Source organism: Ursus americanus, chromosome 3 (assembly GCF_024610735.1).
Source record: "Ursus americanus isolate L20-20 chromosome 3, mUrsAme1.1.p, whole genome shotgun sequence".
NCBI classification, from domain to species: domain Eukaryota; kingdom Metazoa; phylum Chordata; class Mammalia; order Carnivora; family Ursidae; genus Ursus; species Ursus americanus.
This window is the reverse complement of record NC_142129.1, coordinates 81851269-81871225: the sequence shown is the minus strand read 5'-3', so window position 1 is coordinate 81871225 and position 19957 is coordinate 81851269. Positions and strand designations below refer to the sequence as shown.

The following is a 19957-nucleotide window of genomic DNA, read 5'->3' as shown; positions in this document are numbered from 1 at the left end:
CTGAGAGATTCAAAGAATGTCATCATTTCCTGCCCTTAAGGAACTTATAATCTGTTTAGGGGAAGCAAACCATGAACACATGGGAAGTAAAATGACAGTAATAGAGAGTAACCACAGACATAATAATAGAAGGGAAGTCAACAAGCAGGCAACAATTAAAGAGTTTATAGGTAAGAACTCCATATAAGAATTAGAGAAAACACTTCAGGGAGAAGGGGAAGGGGTCAGGCCGAGTCTTAGTAAGAGATTAAGAGCTTTTTGAGCTGCTGTGAGAGATGTTTACTATTTGGGCAGTAGTCTACCTCATAGGGTTACTGTGAAAATTAAACACAATGTAAGAGTCTTGGCATGGTGCCTGGGTGAGAGCTTGGTAAAATTTATTATTGGAGAAGAGGAGGCATTCCAAGTGGCAGCAGGCAAAACATGGGCACCGGGACAGGAAAACAAAAGTTGTCTCTCAGGGGTAACTAACCCAGCTTTGATGGAATAGAATCGTGAGGAGCTGTTGGTTAAAAAGTGGCCGTGTCCATGTTATCTAGGGTCTTAGATGTAAGAGCAGTGTGTTTGCACTTTACCCTGTAGATATTTCTGTTTTAAAAGACTTTATTTATTTGAGAGAGAGGGGGAGAAAGAGAGCGTGCACGAGACAGTGTGTGCACAAGTGGGGGGAGGGGCAGAGGGACAGGGGAAAGAGACTCCCCACTGAGTGGGGATACTGACTATCCTAGGACCCTTCGATCACGACTTGAGCTGAAGTCAGATGCTTAACTGAATGAACCCCCCCCCCGTGCCCCTACTCTGTAGATATTTCTATCATGAGTGTTATGAGCAAGGTCTCGTTGTAGGAAGACTGGACTGTCCGTCGCAAGTGGCGTATTTGTTGATACACTTCACATCATTAGCACCTGCACTCCACTCCCACCCTAGCCCCTGGCTACCTCCAGCAGCGGGAAGTAAACCTCACGAATAAATGTGATGAGACTGATCTGATTTAAGACATATGTACATCAGTACAGACTATGAACACAATTTTATCTTTTTTGTATATGTGGATTTTCTACAAGATTATGAAGACATTTGCTTATCTTATGGCCCATGAGTTATATTTAGAAGCCAGATACTTGGAGGAAAACTGGCATTTTATATGGTGTCCCACACCTGTCCTGTATTTCTTCTCTTACAGAAGCACTCACATTAATGGTGTGGGTGATACCATTATGCCTCCTGAGTGGGCTGCTCTCAGCAGAAAGCTCAGAGTGAAAGCCAAGCACTGTGCCATTGAAGGAATCCAAAGCAGAGGTTCATTTAAGGATTAAGGGAATATGGTGTTACACGTTACAAAGCTGGTTAAGAACTCTGAAAGGAAACTTGCTTTTGCAAACCAACAAGACAAAGAAGAATGAGACTCATTTCCTAATTCCCATATTCAACTGCATGGGTATGACTTAAGAAACTTTCCTGCAGTGACTTTTGGGGCTGCAGCATTGATTGGTCAAAAGGTTACAATGATCTCAAGAAGGTCAAGGTCCCAGCATCAGCACCAGTTGCACCAATTACCTGTGCTTTTAAGGTGATCAATGAACAAGCCTCAGCGAAGAGGTCTGAAGAAAATCCACTGCCACAACCTAAACCAATAAAATGTAAGATGAGGCGCTTACTGGTTACTGATATTTAGAGACTTCATTTAGGGAAGGACTTTGTAACCATAAGGCAATAAAAGGAGTGTGCCGGGACACAGGTGTGCCAAGACAGCGAATGCCTCTTGAGGACGGTAGGGTGAGGTGTGCGGTAGGGCCCCCTGGGGGGGGGGGGTCCTTTGCCTCCAGCAGCCTCAGTCCTTTTATCTTAGTGTGTTACATAAATGTTATCATTCTACAAGTGTGCTAAGTGAAAAGGGGAGGGAAACACTGCCTTAAATCGCCTCAAAAGGGGAGCTGGTTTTGTGTCTGTAAGCGCTTGCTTCAGCTCATTTCTTAACAGAGGAGCCACCTTCAAAGCATAATAAAAAATGAACGTTACACAGGTTTAAAATGATAGCTTGAGCCAATGAAAAATATGATCCAGGCCTCAGACGTACCCCAGGCTTTGCGCACACAGACAAAATGAACCTACTACCTCACTTCCCTGCTGATTCCTGGCATCATATAACTTGGAGCTGGAAGTGGCAGTGAAGAGCACCTTTCCTTATATTTTAGATGAGGAAGCACACAGGACGCCCCCTGACGTGTTCAAGGGACACAGCTGGTGGTGGATAAGCTGAAGTGAAGGTCTAGCATGTTGTCCAATGCACTTTGCATTGACCTTAATCTCCTTGTATGAGGGCAAGACTAAAGAAACCTCGGCTTTCGGTTTTCATTTGTACCTTCCCTAAGGTCAAATGACAATTCAGGGGCTGCGTGGTGTAGGGGATGAGTTTTGGTGGGAAAAACCCTAAACTGCCTCACGGCTTGTTGACTTTTATTTCACTCTTTCTAGGAAACTGTGCTCTAAAATGTCATAAGAAGATCTGCTAGCTAAGCTTTTGAATTTCTAGAATAACTTTTAAACTCCAGAGCCCACGGATATCATCAAAGACTTTGAGAAAAGTCATCAGGGCATTTTACCGAAGACAACTAACTCGTTCTAGAATGTCGGATTGCAGTGGGCCTGAGGGAAAGTTACCGTGACCAAGTCCGTACTCCAAGCTGTGTCAGAGAAAGCACACCCGTGGAAACAGAGCGGTTGAGCACCAGCACACAGCTGAAGGATGGCTCTTGAGCCAGCAGTGTGCCGACAGGTGATACGCTTGCGTCTTTTTAAAAATTTTGACTCCTCTGTAAGAAAAGAGTGGCTTGAAGGGTGTGCAGAGCCTACTGATGTAAAGTAAGGCCAATGGCCAGGGGGATGTGTGGGAAGGGGTTCCTGGCACACCCTCTTCCTAGGATGAGGACTCTGGCCTGCTGGGGGGGGGGTTCCCTGAGGGCCCCAGCCCTCACTAGCCACTTAGACAGCCTGCAACAGTGCCTGCCTATGACCTGACACTTTGGGACAGGTAAGAGCACCCCTGAACCCCCAGAATGATCACCAAATCCTCCCATCATCAGTCTCCATCCGCTCATCTGGCCTCCTTTCTCGTGCACCCCAATACTTGGTGCCCACTTCACAGTCTCCCTCCTCCAGAAGGCTCAGCCCCTGATTCTGTAGCTCCTGAGACCCCATTCCTGCCCCAGAGAAAACAGAGCCCAGGCTGTTAAGACAAAAGGAATGAAGGCCGAAGGGCGGGAAAGACGGTGCCCCTGTGGGACCGCTGCCATTGTTGCTATGGCTGCTGCCCCCAACACGTCCTCCCTCGCAGCTGGTTACAGGCCTGCATCTCCGTTTACAGATTCCCTTCCCCAGCTGCCCAACTCTACCACTGATGTCCAAGTGCCCATGCAAATCTCCCCGTAAATGCCAACACAACCTCCCTGACAAAATACAGAAAACCAGGAGACTGAGGCTTACTTCCATTTCGTCATTTGTGCCAAAGCCCTTCCTGGAGACCTCTGGTGGGAAAGTGGGTTTGGGGCGAGTGGGGGCAGCAGCAAGCACCTGCGGACAGGTTATAGTTCTGCAATAAAACCGGGATGTCAGGGCTCAGCCTTGAGCTGGGGTGGCTGACAGACCACTGTGTCAACCCCACGGCCCGTGGCCACAGGGACATCTCCATAGAGCGAGCATCTGCTCCCCTCGGAGTCAGTCACCTGAGTCTTCTCTACCCTGTGTACACAGACCTCTGTGACAAGAGAGTTAGTCAAAGGCAGGAAATGCCTTGAACACCCCAAATATACCAAATTTCCAGTTTTTGAGAAGCTTCTAAGGTTGTTTCTAATAATATGGCAACGGACATCTTCGTACACAAACCTTTGTTAGAATCTTTTTTGAGAATTTAAAATTCAATTGCCTGTTACAGATTACTCTTATCCTAGGCTGTGGTCTGTAAACCACTTTGTTTTCCCTTGGATCTAATTTTATTTTTAAAGATATTATTTATTTATTTGAGAGAGAGACAGAGAAAGAGAGTGGGGCGGGGAGAGCAGAGGAAGAATAAGCAGACTTCATGCTGAGCACAGAGCCTGACGTGGGGCTCCATCCCAGGACCCGAGATCATGACCTGAGCTGAAATCAAGAGTTGGACGCTTAACTGAGTGAGCCACCCAGGCGCCCCACCTTGGATCCAATTTTAAGGTCTGAAAAAAAATACTTAATATTTTGGACAATGGGATAAAAATGCTCAGGAAACTTGCTTATTTCCACTTTAAATCAGAAAGAATATTCTTGCACCTCAAACAGAGGCTTCTAAGTTCTGTCTGCTACCAAGCATTATTTGGCCTCCTGGTCACTGGCTTTGGAAGGAAGCATGTGTTCCTTAATTACATTAATATAAAGGAAATTTCTTAATTTTGGGGGAAATAATATTTTGAAAAAAAGATGCGAGGCTTGGTAACGAGCCAGACTAAATGCCAGGTAATAAATAAGCCAGGAACCCCCACCTCCCAAGTTCTCAACTGGCTGAACATCTGGCATCCCTGGCAAAGTTTTCTCCTGGACTAAGGAAGCCATGGAAAGTAACTCTTTTTTTTTTTTCACCTTCAGGGTGGCGAAATTTGTATCTGGGTTTTCCATCTCTCCTAGCTTCTCTAATATAGTCAATAGAGACATATTATTTGTAGGAGATTCTAAAAGGCACAGCTTCAGGCCTCAATGTTGATGTTTCCGGTGACTTTTCTAGTTTATTGGCTAGTGAATTCTGGGGACACTTCTGAGCCTGAAGCCTCAGCAAAGAAAGGCACACTTAGCTGGACTGGTGTTTCTGCCACTGCTCTAATCCCTCACCATTGCCCCAGGCCCCGGGCGGGGGCGCAGCAGGTGGGGCAGACTGTGCTCCGAGAAGGTCAGCACATGGGATGCGGAGCTGGCCCTTCATCTGCTACTCTGGGAGAGTGCGGGCTCCGACTCATGCCTGAAGGAAGAGACAGCCCGTGTGAGCGCTGCACTATCCAAGAAGCGGCAGCTGCTGAAATGGAAAGATAATGGTGGTCTGGACAGCAACAGTGACATACTTAGTGCTTCGTCTGAGCCAGAGTTTTTCTGAGCACATCCATGTACTCATTCATTTAACCCTCAGAGCAACCCCTCGACATAGTTCCTAACATTATCTTGTCTTTACAGCCAAGGAAACTGAGGCCCAAAGAGGTCACGTAAGTTCCTCAAGGTCACACAGGTAGGAGATGATGAAGCCAGGCAGGATGATTTTAGTCGGTTTGCCTCTCAAAGGCATAACATGTGTTACGCTCTGTCCACCAACAAAAAGGCTCAGTAGCCATGAGAAAAACCACAATCACACTCGTGGCCCTTGGGCTCAGGTAAGACATGAAGAGAAAAATGACCCAAGCCCCAGGAATGATTGTGACTCCTGAGGACCTGACAATACCATGCTCTCCAGTCTCAGAATCAAGGACCCTTGATATTCTGATGATGGACATGTGACATGAGGATGGCTCTTTACCAGTCTTGAGGTACTTAGCCTTTCTCTTCAAAATTAGAGCTCAGAATTGTAACCGAAGTTAAGTATGAAACAGCGTCAAGCCCAGAAAGCTTTTAGGTGCATGCTGCAAATTATATATTGTAAACGCTACAGGCCACCAGTATAATAACTGTTCTTCCCACAGAACATGGGGGCAACCTGCATTTCGAGCTCCTTAAATTGAAAAGAAATAAATATATGGAAAAAGAAGCCAGGAAGCCTCATAAATATATTTCCACTCTCCAGAGTGATGCAAAATAATACCATTTTGAAAATGGCTAGAAGTATTCTTTTGAGGTCAGTCTAATGTCACTTGGTAGGAAGAAAAATTCACATTAATTGTAAGCAGATGCACCTGTCGTTTTCCAGATCTACTTAGGCATGGATTTTATTTGCAATAGAAAAAGCATCTGTGCGGGGGCGCCTGGGTAGCGCAGTCGTTAAAAAAGCGTCTGCCTTCGGCTCAGGGCGTGATCCTGGTGATCTGGGATCGAGTCCCACATCAGGCTCTTCCGCTATGAGCCTGCTTCTTCCTCTCCCACTCCCCCTGCTGTGTTCCCTCTCTCGCTGGCTGTCTCTCTGTCACATAAATAAATAAAATCTTTAAAAAAAAAAAAAAATTAAAAAAAAAAAAAAAAAAAGAAAAAGCATCTGTGGCTTCTCTATGTGATAAGTGCATGTGTGTGCACACACATGCACACACACACACGATTCTCTATGCATTTAGTAATAATGCCATCACGCTTCAAAGAAATCAGACCTTAAATACATGTTGAACGCTTTCCTTATGGTGGGATACTTTTTATTTTTATTCTGGTCCTTTAGGTATCCTGCCCCTATACACAATTTGCCTGAGTGGAATAGCTACAAAAGCTTTCTGTGAACATTTTCCCCAAGTATAAATTATTGGAACGCTGTTTATATAATTCGTGAAAATCTTTAGTCTTATGTCCTTTTAATTTTGGTGCATCTATCGTACTGACAGAATACTGCTTTTACTCTATGCTTAAAGATTGGATTTATTTCTTCATCTTATCATGCAGGAAAAGAGAAATGAAATTGTACTTTCAGATGTATGTACTTTCGTTTCTGCACATCTTCGCTACAGTTCAACACTTCTACAGTTTTCATTCTTGAGTTTGTCAAAGGTAAAGAGAAACAGGGTCATTCTTTCCATTCAGTCCTGGTGGTGTTCTGAGAACATTAACTGTCTCATAGAAAGTTCTTACTCATTCTCAATGATTTGGTTTCTTGAGTATTGTTTGACAACCCTCCCCCCACCCCACGTGCTAGAAACAACCACAATTTATAACAATTTTAGGACCACAACATGGCTTAATTATTTTTTGTCTCGATGCTCTCTATTTTGGTGTTTCTACCCATAATATTTTGGGCTAAATCACTTCAACATGAAAAACGAGAAAGTTTTCCTATTGCCTTTTCTGTCCTACCACCTGCTGGCAGCCGAGTAACTTCTGGAACAGTGTTGCTGAAAGGAAAACCACCAAGGAAGACTGAGAGACTGCAAGAGAAATACAACCTCTGGCTGTTACTTGTACAGACTCACAGATTTGGAGGAGCCCTGGGTGAAGTCATATACACCACCACCCCCCGCCCCATCCATTGCAGCCACCCTGGAAGAAGGTTCCAGGATCTCTGCACCCACAGGGCTGTTTACATGACCTCCTGATTCTGTCTCATGCTTCCACTCTTGCTCTCTTCCCTGATTCCATTTTGCAAATGAGCAGACTTAAAAAATGTAAGTTGGATTTCTGTCCATTGCCTAAGCCCCTCCATGGTTCCATGGACTTAAGACTACCGTCCAGACCTCTTCCCATGGGCGTGGGAAGCCCTGTGCAGCATGGCTCCTGCCTAGTCCACTGTTCTAGTCTCATGCCGCGTTGTCATGTCCATTCTATCATAGCCACACTGGGCTTCTATAGAGTTCCTGAATGCTGAGCTCCTTCCTGAACCGCTTTCCCCTCAGATCCTTCGTGTATCTGAACTTCCTTCCTATCGAACAGGAAGGAGCTCCCCTCCCCTCACACCAACACTCTCACAATACTCAGTTTTATTTTCTTCCCACTTTGATATGAACAAAGAGCTTTTATGGGGCTTGCGGGGTCAGGGGGACATTAGATGTGATCTTGCATTCTTCCTGAGCCAAAGGTTCAGCAATGTGTGGCTAATCATATGTTAAGGATGTCTTATTTGTCGCCCATAGCCTACGAGTTTCTGGCTCCCCAAGATGCCCACAAGAGTCCTCTGATCTGCACGTCCAGTATCCCCACCACCAGAACAAATGAGCACAAGACCTCTTATTCAAAGGTATGTGAAGCCATCACTTACTGATAGTGGATCCGGACTCAGGTCTGTTCAGGGAGCTGATGATGACAAAGCCGAAGCCTTCGTTCTCTTTGCGGTGAATGACCACATCGCTGGTCTGCAGGCTGTGGGAGGCGAAGCCTTCAGGTGGAGAGGCATTGCTACTGGGGGCAGCGTGGTTGCTGTTGGTGTAGGTGGCGTAGTCACTGCGTGGAGAGCTGTGGTGGGTTGACACGGAGCCTGGACTCCTCCCGTTCTCTGGGCAGGGCTCCCCTGCAACACATAGCGTACCCAGGCACTCAGTTATTTAACAAGGGTCTTGATGAGGGCCTCTGTGTACTAGGTGCAGTTCTAGACATTGGCTTCGTTACAAGACTGGTTGACTGGCTTCTAGTCCCCACAGGTGCAGAGCGTTTGAAGGGCTACAAACCTGGCTATGGAGCACCCAGGTCTAAGCCCCGTTCCATTCTTCACAGCAAACATAGCTAACCCCTCATCAGCTTCCTCTGTGCTGCTAGGAGTTTATATCTTCCTCTTGTTAAATTCGCAACACCCCACCCCCCCAGCCCCACCCAGGACAATGCCTGGTTTTAGATATTGAGCTTTTTTTTTTTTTTTAAGACTTATTTATTCATTTGAGAGAGAGGTGGGGGAGGGGCAGAGGGGGAGGGGGGGGAAACAGACTCCCCACTGAGCAAGGGAGCCCCACACGGGGCTCAATCTCACAACCTGACCCTGAAATCATGACCTGAATCAAAACCAAGAGTCAGATGCTGAACCAACTGAGCCACCCAGGAGCCCCCAGATATTGAGTTTCTTAGTTGTGTAATAACAACTGATCAAAGATTACAAAACAAGTGGATAGTATCTTAAACTGCACCGTGCACAAGAATTACTTAAAGAACTTGTAAAAACTGTGCATCTTCAGGGCCCACCTGTGGAAAGTGTTTTTAGTAGATTTAGGAAGACTAGGCACAGGAGAGAGAAACCCAGTGAGGTTTCTAGGCCACCACTGAGCAATGCTGCTGGAGGGGTATGGTAAGTGGGGCTAATAGCCCAGGATGTCCATGTAAAGGGACCTATCATAATTTTACTAAAAAGCCATGGTTTTATTTAATTCTGTGATATTCTGTTAGCCTAGAAGTGTTAATTTACTCCGAGTAGGTGGGAAACTTCTTTCTTAAAGGATCCTTCTTTTATTCACTCACTCTAGGATTAAATCTAACAATGATATCAGGCCAAGGGATGACGAGTTTTGAATTTCTCAGTGAGGTGTGGGTGGTTTTGCTCATTTATATTCTGCATTATTACAAAATATACTCTATTATCAGCCACATAAACCAAACCAATACTTCCATGAGAAAACAAGCTTATTTACAGGGAGAAATGATAGAACGCTGGCAGCCAAGAGAAGCTGCTTTTTAAAAATGAAAGTTCATCTGTCATTGAGAAAGAATTTTGTCAATTTAATACCTAGGTTTTGGTATTCTGATTAAAAGAACAGAAGCGGGCACCTAGAATACTGTAATTAGAAATAGGACTGTTTCATCTCCATCTTACAATTTGATTAGTGTGCTCAAAAGATGTTTATGGAACAGAGAAATAGTAAGAAGGAAAGAAACCACAATTAATGATTCCTTTTTGGGTCTCTAGATGTGGTCTCTTATTTAGAGCTCTGGTAGGTGTCTCATATGGCAAGTTAAAAATAATTAGCAAAAGTTCCAGTGAAGGCTTTTAACTTGATAAGCCGCAATTCCATTCTGAAATGAAAAATCACTTCATTTCAAAAATCAAAAATCATTTCAAAAATCGGGGAGAAAGAACACAGACTACAAGAGAGTTTTTGTTCTACTGATATGTAAAGAAAAAGGAGCTACATTTATTCACATACTCAGATTAAAAAATAGTCTTACAAAAATGTATTCATTTCTTATTTATACTAGCAGAATAAGACCCAGGCTGCTGCTTATTATCATTGGATAAATTTGAATTTTTCTGTAAGATTTAATTAATCAGGCTTTAATTAAAGAAAACAAATGGATGCTTTTCATCTGTAAGAAATGTACCGAGGTGAGAAAAGAACAAAGTGCCAATGTCAAAGCCTTTCCCTCTTTCCTATCAGAATTTAGAACTGTCTGTAAAATGTACCCTCCCCATGAGAAAATACCATCCAAAGACAAGCTGTTATTGTCTTGCTGAAGCACATGTCCTTTATCAGTCCTTGTGCGAGTTGGAAATAAAGTGATTAGAGATAGTCAGGAGGAAGAAAAACAAACAATTATTAGGCTGCAACATTAAATTGAAAATTTCCCCGAGTTATTGGACCAAATCAGTAACTAAATGTCATAGGCAGTGACAAGAGAGATCTCATTTTCTGGCTGTCATAGTTTAGGGGTTGAGGGCTGCGCCTGTCAGTAGAGCAGCAACAAAGGAAAATGATCTGTCTTTGCAGTAAGTGGCTGGGAGGGGCTCTACCACGGGTTCCAGAGGGAGAAAGCACGTCATCGATTAATCAACGTGAATGGTCCCTAGGGAAGGGAAAGAGTCCAAAACATTAACAGAAATACCGTTCTAGTGCTTTTGGACTTCTCTTTCAACCCCTAGAACAAAGGTCTTCATCTTTAACAACATGAGCACATTCGAAACCAGGGAGTTAAGAAGATTTCCAATGGTAGATTTTGAGGGATAGAATTGATTCCACATCATTTTTCTACTCAGAGGGGTCTAGATCCCAATGAGATTGTCTTCTTGCCAACGACCCTTGCTGGGGTACGGCATGGACGGTGTTGTTTTAGAAGATTCACTTTATTTATTTATTTATTCATTTAATCCACTAACTTCCAGCATCCCTGACTCATCCTTTTGGCTCTCACACAAATGGGCGTACAGAATTCGGGCCATTAGTATCTACTCAAGCCAAATAATTAATTTTTAGGTTGAGCTTCTGTTTTGTCCTCGCCACTCACACTAGAAATCATCACTGAGCTGACTGGAAGAGCTCTCTGTTTGGGAAGGCAGGCGTTGTTGGCAATGCTGTCCAGGTGAGATGGTTTCCATGAGAACAGTCAACTACTGGCCAGGGGCTGTTCCTGGCCCACAGACCGATCCATTATTTGTGTCCAGTGCTGGCCTATATTTTGTTTAATAATTGTTAAAATTGATTGTCTATGTTTTTAAAAAGGGAGATTTTACAGAAATATGGATTTCTAGTTTCTCTTGGCAGTTATCAGCTTGAGCTGGACAGTGGCTGCTCCCTTTACTGGGTTTGTGACAGCAAGTCACCACAGTGCCAACCAACTCCCGGTGTCTCCTGCGAATTCCTGACTTACTCAGTTACCCGTAGAGCGAGGAAGATGGCAGGGCCAAAGGGACTTGTTCAACCAGAGCCCTTGTTTCTTTTCCAGATCAGACGCTGGCTACCAGGACTCCAGGGTTCTGTAACAAACAGCGCTTGCCTGCTTCCAGGGTATTCCCGGGCCTCTTCTCAGGGCTGTACCCCAGAGGCATGATAGCACTGGAGATGTCTTATCTCAAAGCGTGGCTGAGGCAATGGGGTATGCTGGCCCAGACTGGGGTGTCCACATGCAATGAGCATCCTCATGGGGCCTGATGGAGCAGGGGGAGGCCCACAGGTCCCCACCAAAGTCAGAGGCTGGCCTGCCTGAGAGGCATTTGAGTGTGTGCACTCCTGATCTATACTCCTCAAAGCAGATAACTTATTTAAATGGTGACATGCTCACAAAGAAGAAGGGAACGTGTTTAGAATTGACAAAAAGTGTAGTAACCAGGACCAGGGAATCCACCGGCACCCTAAACAATGCCTAAACTTTTCAGCCAGCTGCCAAGAAAACCTCGTCTTTTTAGGCAGTAAGCCAAGAATTAGACTTTCCCTTAGATGTGCGAGAAAAGTACTGATGGATAGCTTTAAGACGGACTCAAACGTGTTTTGATTAAGTCATAAAATGTTCTTTCACATCAATTCTAGATTGACACATTAGGAAATTCCTCAGAGACACCCTTCTCTCAGACGAATAATGTGTATTCAAAATAATGTGTCATTAGGTTGAACATCTCAAAGCTGAGCTACTAAACATATAAATATTTAAACTTCAGTGTAATAATTAAAGCCACTCTCCTACTATCCTTGGGGGGAAAATAGCTCAACACTGGAGCTGGTGGCATGGATAAGACAGCTCTCAAAACCAGTTTATTTTTTCAATTAAAAAATTTTTTTTAAAGATTATTTGAGAGAGAGAGAGTGTGAGAGAGAGAGAGAAAGAGAGAGCAGGAGTGAGGAGAGAAGCAGAGGGAGAGGGAGAAGCAGATTCCCTGATGAACAGAGAACCCAACTTGGGGCTCGATCCCAGCACTTTGGGATCATGACCTGAGCCGAAGGCAGATGCTTAACCAACTGAGCCACCCAGGCACCCCTCAAAACTAGTTTAAAGTGCAAGATCTGTGCTATAATTATCTGGTAAATAAAACTGGATGCATTATTGGATGTTTCCTTCCTTTACTCCACAATTTCTCCTTTTTGAGGATCTAGCTTGTCATTGCCTCATTGAAAACTCTGCCTTTATGTCTTTAGCATGTACCCTTTTAAAATATTTTAACATTTGCAGAAGGCTTTTGTGTTACTTTAATTTTTGCCCAATGTAACTAACTAGGCAGTATCTCTCCTAATAGATGTGGTTTTCTCATGAGCGTGAACTTGGAAGCCAGTGCTTGGTGTCTTCTGAGGAGGGACAGGACATTTGCACAAACCGAGGCAAGCATAAGGCTTTAACCTTTATGACCCTCCTTCTTCCCAGCTCCTGATACCGCTCCTTTGTGCAAGCAGGCGGCAACTTTGGCCCTCTTCTCACCCATCTTCTATCTCTTCACAAGCTGATTGCTCATTTCCTTCAGCTTTGAACCATCTCATCGTAAGCCAGGCTTGCATCTCCCACTGCCTTTGCTTGGGAAAGCATAATAATAATAACGATAACAGCTCTTGAAAAGGCATCTTCACTGTCATATCCATTTGTGGCTGTCCCTTCTCATTGTTGGAGAAACAGCAGCTATGAAGAAAAGCTATCTTCCTATGCCTTTAAAAAATCTGTTCCATCCTATTTCTAGGCATTTACTTTAATATCAAAGTATCCTTTCCTGAACTTAATCATTTTCAATACTGATGAAGCTTTCAAGGAAGAGTGAGCTGAATTAACTTGGAAACTCTCCTGGTGTGAACGAGCAGTCTGCAGCCGAGCATTTTCAAAAATTAAATGCACTTGAAATGCACTCGAAAACCTAAATGAGTAAAGTTGGTAAGAACTGCAAAGAGCATCTTCACAAAAGTCACAAGATCCACAAATTGCAAGAATACATTTTTGGAGCATTTGGCATACACTCCAATAGCTTGGGTTGATTAAAACAAAATTTAATTTTCGATAATCAGCTGGTGGCAAAGGGAGCATGAAATTATGTTGGTGCATTGGTTTTGCACCTTGCAGTATATTTCCTGGTAAATCAGGTATCTTTTTAATTTATCTCCGGGTTACAGAACATACAGCACAGCAAACTTTTTATTAAAAATCACTCTTAGGGAGAGAGACAGTTAAATGTTAACCAAGCAAACACTGTCTTCCTCCTGGCATCTTGCCCAAGGATAAGGAATAATTCAAGGTGTTTTACTTCTTTGGATCAAGTGGTATGCCATGAATTTCTGAAGATGAATGGCACTTCTTAGCAAAACCTCCATACGATACAAGATATATAGTAGGCCCTACTGGTGAGGGCTGACAATTCTTCTGACTTGCCCTTTTAAATGATTGCCCTTGATCAAAGTCTAGTTTCTAGAAGACTGGAATAGAAAAGGGTTTTTAGTTCAATTAATAATTAGTCTTATCTTCCCTAGTCATTCACAGCCTGTGATTAGCCAGTGGCTCCCCAACACCCCCCCCCCTTTTTTTTTTGATTCAGACGCCTTATAATAATAACACATACGGAAGACCACTTAGGTTAGGGAGTGACATTTGCTAACAGTTGGTCTCACGTCTTTGAATTCCCTGTGGGTGGGATGGGAGGGGGCCCGAAGGTGGGATAAAGCAAGACTCACTGGTTGGGGAGCCAAGAGCCTCTGCATTATCAATGGCTCACTGCAGACTCCTGGGCAAGCTACCCAACCTCTGGGCCTTGGTTTCCTTATCTGTAACATGAGGCAGCTCCTGCCACTGAGGTCCCTCCTGATCTGCATGAGGAGAGCCAGGGGGCTGAGCAGAGAGGCCAGTGGCCATGAGGGCAGCAGGCGACAGAACACCATTGGTGCTTTCCTCCTGTAATTCGCAGGGCAAAGCGCAGGCAGTTTGGAACCCTATTGCCAACATTTCTGAGTGCTTGGATTATGAAAAATAGTCAATTTTTGTAACAGACATATTCATAACAATAGAAATCTTTTTGGGGAGGACCGAGATGGTGGAGAGAGATAAACTGAACTGTATTATGACTGTGAAGACTTGACTTTTAAAAGTGAAGTCTTTGGTGGATTCTTTTATGAAACTAGGAAATGGCTGTAAAGGGAATAATTACTTCCAATTTACCGGTTTCATAAGTTTGGAATTAAATGAATTGTGTTTTCTCAGAGTGATGCACAGCTGTATTTTTGTAATAGTTTTATTGTTACCTTTTATCAGGCTCTACACCGGAGGCTAATTTTCCATCCTAGTTGCCTTATTATGGTATCAAAATGCCATGGTTCTTGGCTTGTAAACACAACGAGGAACATTTTCAAAAGCTGTATTTTCCACTACCATAATGTTCCTCTTAGAACTAGCATCCACCAAAGAGCAAAGCGCATACACATCTTAAATGAGCCCCAGGCTTTGCTAGGAATTTTTAGTGACTACACTGAAAACATAGGGCTGAGAGACTGCTTGGAATTATAGTGGGGTAAGAATCTGCATTTTCAAAATCATGGTTCCATTTGGAAGATCTAGGTTGACTTTTGTCCTTGTATAATATAGAAACTGATTCAAAATCTTGTTTCAAGTGTCCTTACCATGTCCCACAAAAGCATTTCACCACCTGACCCCCAAGCCTCCCTGCTGGCTTGAGCCACACACCTCCACAGAGCACCTTCCTTCTCACAGTGAGGTTGACCTGCCCATTTCGGGCTGCATGGTGCATCAGGTCGATGACATAGCGGTGGGTCTTGCCAGCCACTGGAATCCCGTCGACATAGACAAGCTCGTCTCCGGGGTGCAGGCGGCCGTCTCTGTCGGCTGAACCCATGGCAATGACGGCGCCAATCAAAATCTGGAGAAGCAGTGAGAAGGAAAGGATATTTACATTTCAACTTTGTTTCCCCATATATATATGATTTTTTAATGTAAATATAATTATAGATAATGTTTATATATAATTTCCTTATATATAAATATGATTATAGACAATAATAGCATATATAGATATAATTTCTTTATATGTATGTACAACTTGGTGGAAGGTTTTATTCCCACATTCTACCACTTACTCCAAACCTGAGCACGTACTTGACAAACAAAAAATGAGGGGCCTAACCCACTCTCCCAGGTTGCTAACTGCTTTTAGAGAAATACACGTTTTGAACTCGCTGCTGATAGCCATAAGGTCTGGGGGACACTTGCTTCTTGGCTCACTAGTTATCACCCTTCAGGAAAATTCTAACCCCAAATGCTCTGATGTTATTGGCCACTGTGCATGTAACAAATTGGGGATTGAATCCTGGTTCCACTTCTTGTTCGTGTGGCCTTGGGCAAGTCTTAATCTCTGCGAGCCTCAGTTTCCTTCATCTGCAAAATGGGGAAGTAAAGTAACGGGAGCTGCTTTATGGAGTTGTTGGGAGAACTGAATGAAATAATGCATGTAAAGCATTTCACTTTGCTCGTGGCACATAGTGAGTGCTCAGAAAATGTCAGGGGAAACTAGCTGCTGCATATTACAAAACTGAGAGCAGTTTTTGTTTGTTTGTTTGTTTTGCTTTGCTTTGCTTTGAAAGGCTGGAGGTAAGGAGAAAATAAAGCAAAACTCACAGTTGGCTTTTCTGGCCAGTTGACTTAAAAAAAGTCTCAGTCAAACCTCCTCCCAGTTTTTGCTCTATTCCTTTGAATAAGGAAACCCTTAGAGCACTGTCCTCTGTGTAAAGGACATTCCCAGTTCTGCCCATCCCCTGAAATGCTTCTGTCGTTTAGGTGACTCTCATATCAAGAAATGAGGAGGAACACATCTGGGAAATGTATGCATGGTAATTCCCTGAACCAGGGACTGTAACGAAAGACATAATATACGGTTTCCCTCTTCCCACCAGAAACTCTCAGGTTAGTGTCCATTAATGAGGCTTTTTTTTTCTCTTTCTCAGAGAAAAAAACAATAGCACTAAATATTTTAGTTCACTGTTTAACCTACAATTTTTCCACCACATGGACCATGGCTATCCTTTTTCTTTTGCACACTGGCTTAGCCACACAGCAGACGGAGGCAGTTGTTACCCTCAGCCTGATTATACTACAGAGACTATCATCTAAGTCTTATTTTAAGTCTTTATAAAATGATCCCTTGTTCACAGATGGATTTCTTTCAGGCACAATGATTTCTTTCAAACCCCAGATCTGTGGATCCCAGCTAGTTGGCAGGGCTGCCCCATCCTGACTGCAGGCTTGCGTGTCTCAGGCGTGACAGTGGACTGATTCTTACGTGGTCACACTGCTCGGTGTGGCCTGTCAACATGGCAACTTGACGTGAATGCCCAGGACTTCTCGGTAACTGCAAAATTAGAGGCTGAAGAGTATTCTCTTTTCCTGAAGACCTCATAGCCTTGGTCTGCTGAACAGCTTTCCTTGTCCATAGGAAAGACAATTCTCTATGACTACAACTACTTTTTCCCTATTCCAGGGGGTGGGCTGGGGGAGATGCGCTTCCACATTGAATATTGGTGCTCTGAGGAGTGGTTCATTACTGCCATCACAAGGAAAACCTCACGTATGCCTTAGATTGGCTGTACAGTGTGGTTCTTTCCCGGCAATGCTCCGCACCCATTTCCTACAGGCGGTGGTTGGGCCTGCTTCTGACATTCTCCGTTTCTCTTTTTGTCATGCCAGCCTGAATTTATGAGTTTCTTTGTAAAGACGTTCCAATCTCTTCTTCAAAAGACTGAACCCACTAAGGAGCCCTTCAAAGATTTGCTAAGTGCTTTGTGCGAAAGCCAGTTAAAATGAATGTCTATGTTTCTCCACTGCCCCATGAAAAGCTGCGTTTAGCTGGGCTAGTCCCCCTAAATGCTTCAACTTTTAGGTCTCTTATATGCTTTAGTGAGAGACTTTATAGCTCGTTACAGAGAAGAAAATGGCTCGTGAGCTTCTTGGCTGGTTAATTATCAACTTGAAGCTATACTTCTGTCTCTCACTGAGAAAAGTGAACCAAAATATAGGTCACATCTGAGAAAGCCCTGGCTGCAGCTGGGCCCTCTACAAAAATAGTAAAAACAAAATTTCACCTAGAAAAAAAAAAAAAAAACCACCAAAATACCCCCCAACATTTCACATTGGAAAATTCCCATTCCTCCCTTGCTGTAAGCAGACAGCAAAGATACACAGATGCTCTTGAAATTATCTTCTTTGTTACTAGGTGATACTAATTTAGTATCACCCATTAAAAGGAAAATCCTAGCAAACAATCTGTTTTTTTGCCACATTGCCGTGACATGAAAACTAATTAATTAATTTATTCAGCAAATATTTATTGAACCCATGGGCACTTTTGGGTATTAGGAATTCATCCGTGAACAATAAACGCAAATCCCTGCCCTTATAGAACTCCTATTCTAGTGGTCAGACAATAATAAGTGTAGTAAGTAAGTGTTTAAGTTCTGCTGTATGCTAGCAGGCATGCACCATGGAAAAAAGGGAGCAAAGCGGGGTGGTGGGTGGGTGTCAGTCACGTGGCCGAGGTGGTGCAAGAGCTGGTTAGAGCACGTGCCACTGAGAAGCTGACATCTGAGCAAAGATTATGTTTACCTGACATACTTTTTTAAAACTGGAAACTTTACTCTTCAAACTTCTGTTCACTTTATCAAATCTTACATGTTTATATCCAAATAGTATGTTCAACATAGTACTACTTCAATATAATTTCTTATAGTGTACCATAATTCCTATATGTATATATATATTATTATGTAATTACATTCTATAATCCATCATCTCCCTTGCTTCAAGCAGAGGTTGACATAACTAATAAACAGGCTTGACTTGAGCTGAGTGTGGGGGACTGTAGCAGGCACTGAGCGGCCTGCCCATTAGCTGTAAGTATCAGGTACATTTGCTCTATCCACCAGGAGCCGCTACCTTTGCTGGGAAGAGGCTGACCGTGTGCTCTGTCCCTGCTTCCAGCTCTCATGCAGCTGTTGTTCCTTAGCCTTTGGCCATTTTGCACCTTTGTGCATTATATTTCTCTGTAGCTACAGAGCTAATTCTATGTATCTTCTCTTTTTAGGAAAAAAAAACCCACTTTTTCCTCCTTTTAATTCAAATATGCCTTGAATGCTCCAGACATTCTATGAGTTTATTTCCTGTCTGCCATGGTCAGTGCAGAGACTAGATGGTCCATGGGTCCTTCTTGGACTGCAACTCCTACCGCCTTTTCAATGCGTATACACTCTCCTGTTTGCTTAAACTATTAAGAACATGCCTCAGGACATCTGATCCTTTAAGCCAGTAGTTCTAACACTTGAAGGTACAAGAGAATCACCTGGTGAGCTTATTAAAACACAGCGTTGGGACTACCCCCAAGAGTGTGATACTGCAGGTCTGGGGTGGAACCTGAGATGGCACATGTTTAACAAGCTCCCCGGAGAGGTGGGAAGCTTCGGTCTATAGCTCTATCACACTCTGAGTAGCAAGGTCCTGAGTATTCTCACTTGGTCCAATGGCCATGGGATCTGTGGTCTCGCTGGTCACCTTCTAAGCCTGCTGAAGGACTCTGCCGCTGGTGCCTGGCCTGAGCTCCCTGATGCATCACCCTTGTCACTTTGCAGGTCTGTTGAGGGACCCCCTCACCCTCCAATCCCTCCCCAAGTACATAGTCTGGGCTCTCTGACCCATCAAGCTACATTTCCCTTCTGGTCTTGCTGACCCTGGGCTACTCTGGTCACTGAGTCTTCCAGCCAACACTGGCCTCACTCCACACACACCTCCCTCTAGCCTCACTGGATCCTTCAGCCTATGTAGACCCACCCATCAGTTTGCTCATTGCTCTTGGAGGAGTTCTTTATCTTGTCCTTACTGCTTTGGCCCTGAAGTTAGAACTTTGTGTCAAAACAGCTCTAAAAAGACTGCCCCCTGACCCCATGAACAACTGATTCGTGGCCTTAGCTTGTCAACTGCCTTCTCTAAGACAAAAAACAAAAAAAACCACAAAAAAAGTGTCACAACAACTCCAGAACTCTACCTGATAGGCTGGGAAGGCATGGCACAAAACAGAGTATTTGATATGAAATAACAGCAATTGACATTGAAGTGGCTGGCACCCTCGTTAGCCAGGGGAAAAAGCTAACACAAAGAAAGGAAAATGGAAAGAAGTAGGAGACAAACAAAACCAAGATCCTATGTGCAGGTCTTTTAATTCTTCTAATTCTTTCCTGCTCTACCTAATGCAAATCCAACCCCGGTAGGTCAGAGCTGCAATAATTACAGCCTGGGACAACGTGACAACATGGCAAGCCCATTTCAGGCTCTTGCCTTCTGAAACTTCTCCATGAGTTTGCACAGACTCCCTGACCAAGGAGTGTGTCTATCATTACCTCTTCTTTCTAAGAACAGTTTTTCTCCATTGCAGCATTTTCTAAATCTTTCCACCTTGATGCCTTCCCATCTCTTTTCAGCTCACAGCTGGAAATCCCATTTTTGTTCCTTTCTGGCAATTTTTCATTTCTTTCTATTTCTATTGTTATTTAACTGTGAAAAGTATTTCCTCTTGCAGGAAAAATGCCCATATGCTTTGTTGGAGCTGGAGTCCTGCTGTTCATTATTTGCCGAAAGCTATGTTGTCGTGTTTAATGCGCACCCTGAGATGTCA

The 19957-nt window shown here is 43.7% G+C and overlaps 1 protein-coding gene across 9 annotated transcripts in view; it reads right to left on the bottom strand.

Moving 5' to 3' along the window:
* MAGI2 (membrane associated guanylate kinase, WW and PDZ domain containing 2) overlaps positions 1-19957 on the bottom strand; it is a 1265804-nt gene that overhangs the window by 118556 nt on the left and 1127291 nt on the right. For all 9 annotated transcript variants that reach the window (XM_087861146.1, XM_087861140.1, XM_087861142.1 and 6 more), the window contains 2 exons: positions 14971-15163; positions 7895-8143 (listed from right to left, as the gene is read on the bottom strand). In XM_087861146.1, the coding sequence (XP_087717272.1) occupies positions 7895-8143; positions 14971-15163 (442 nt within the window). The remainder of the gene's footprint in view (positions 1-7894; positions 8144-14970; positions 15164-19957) is intronic.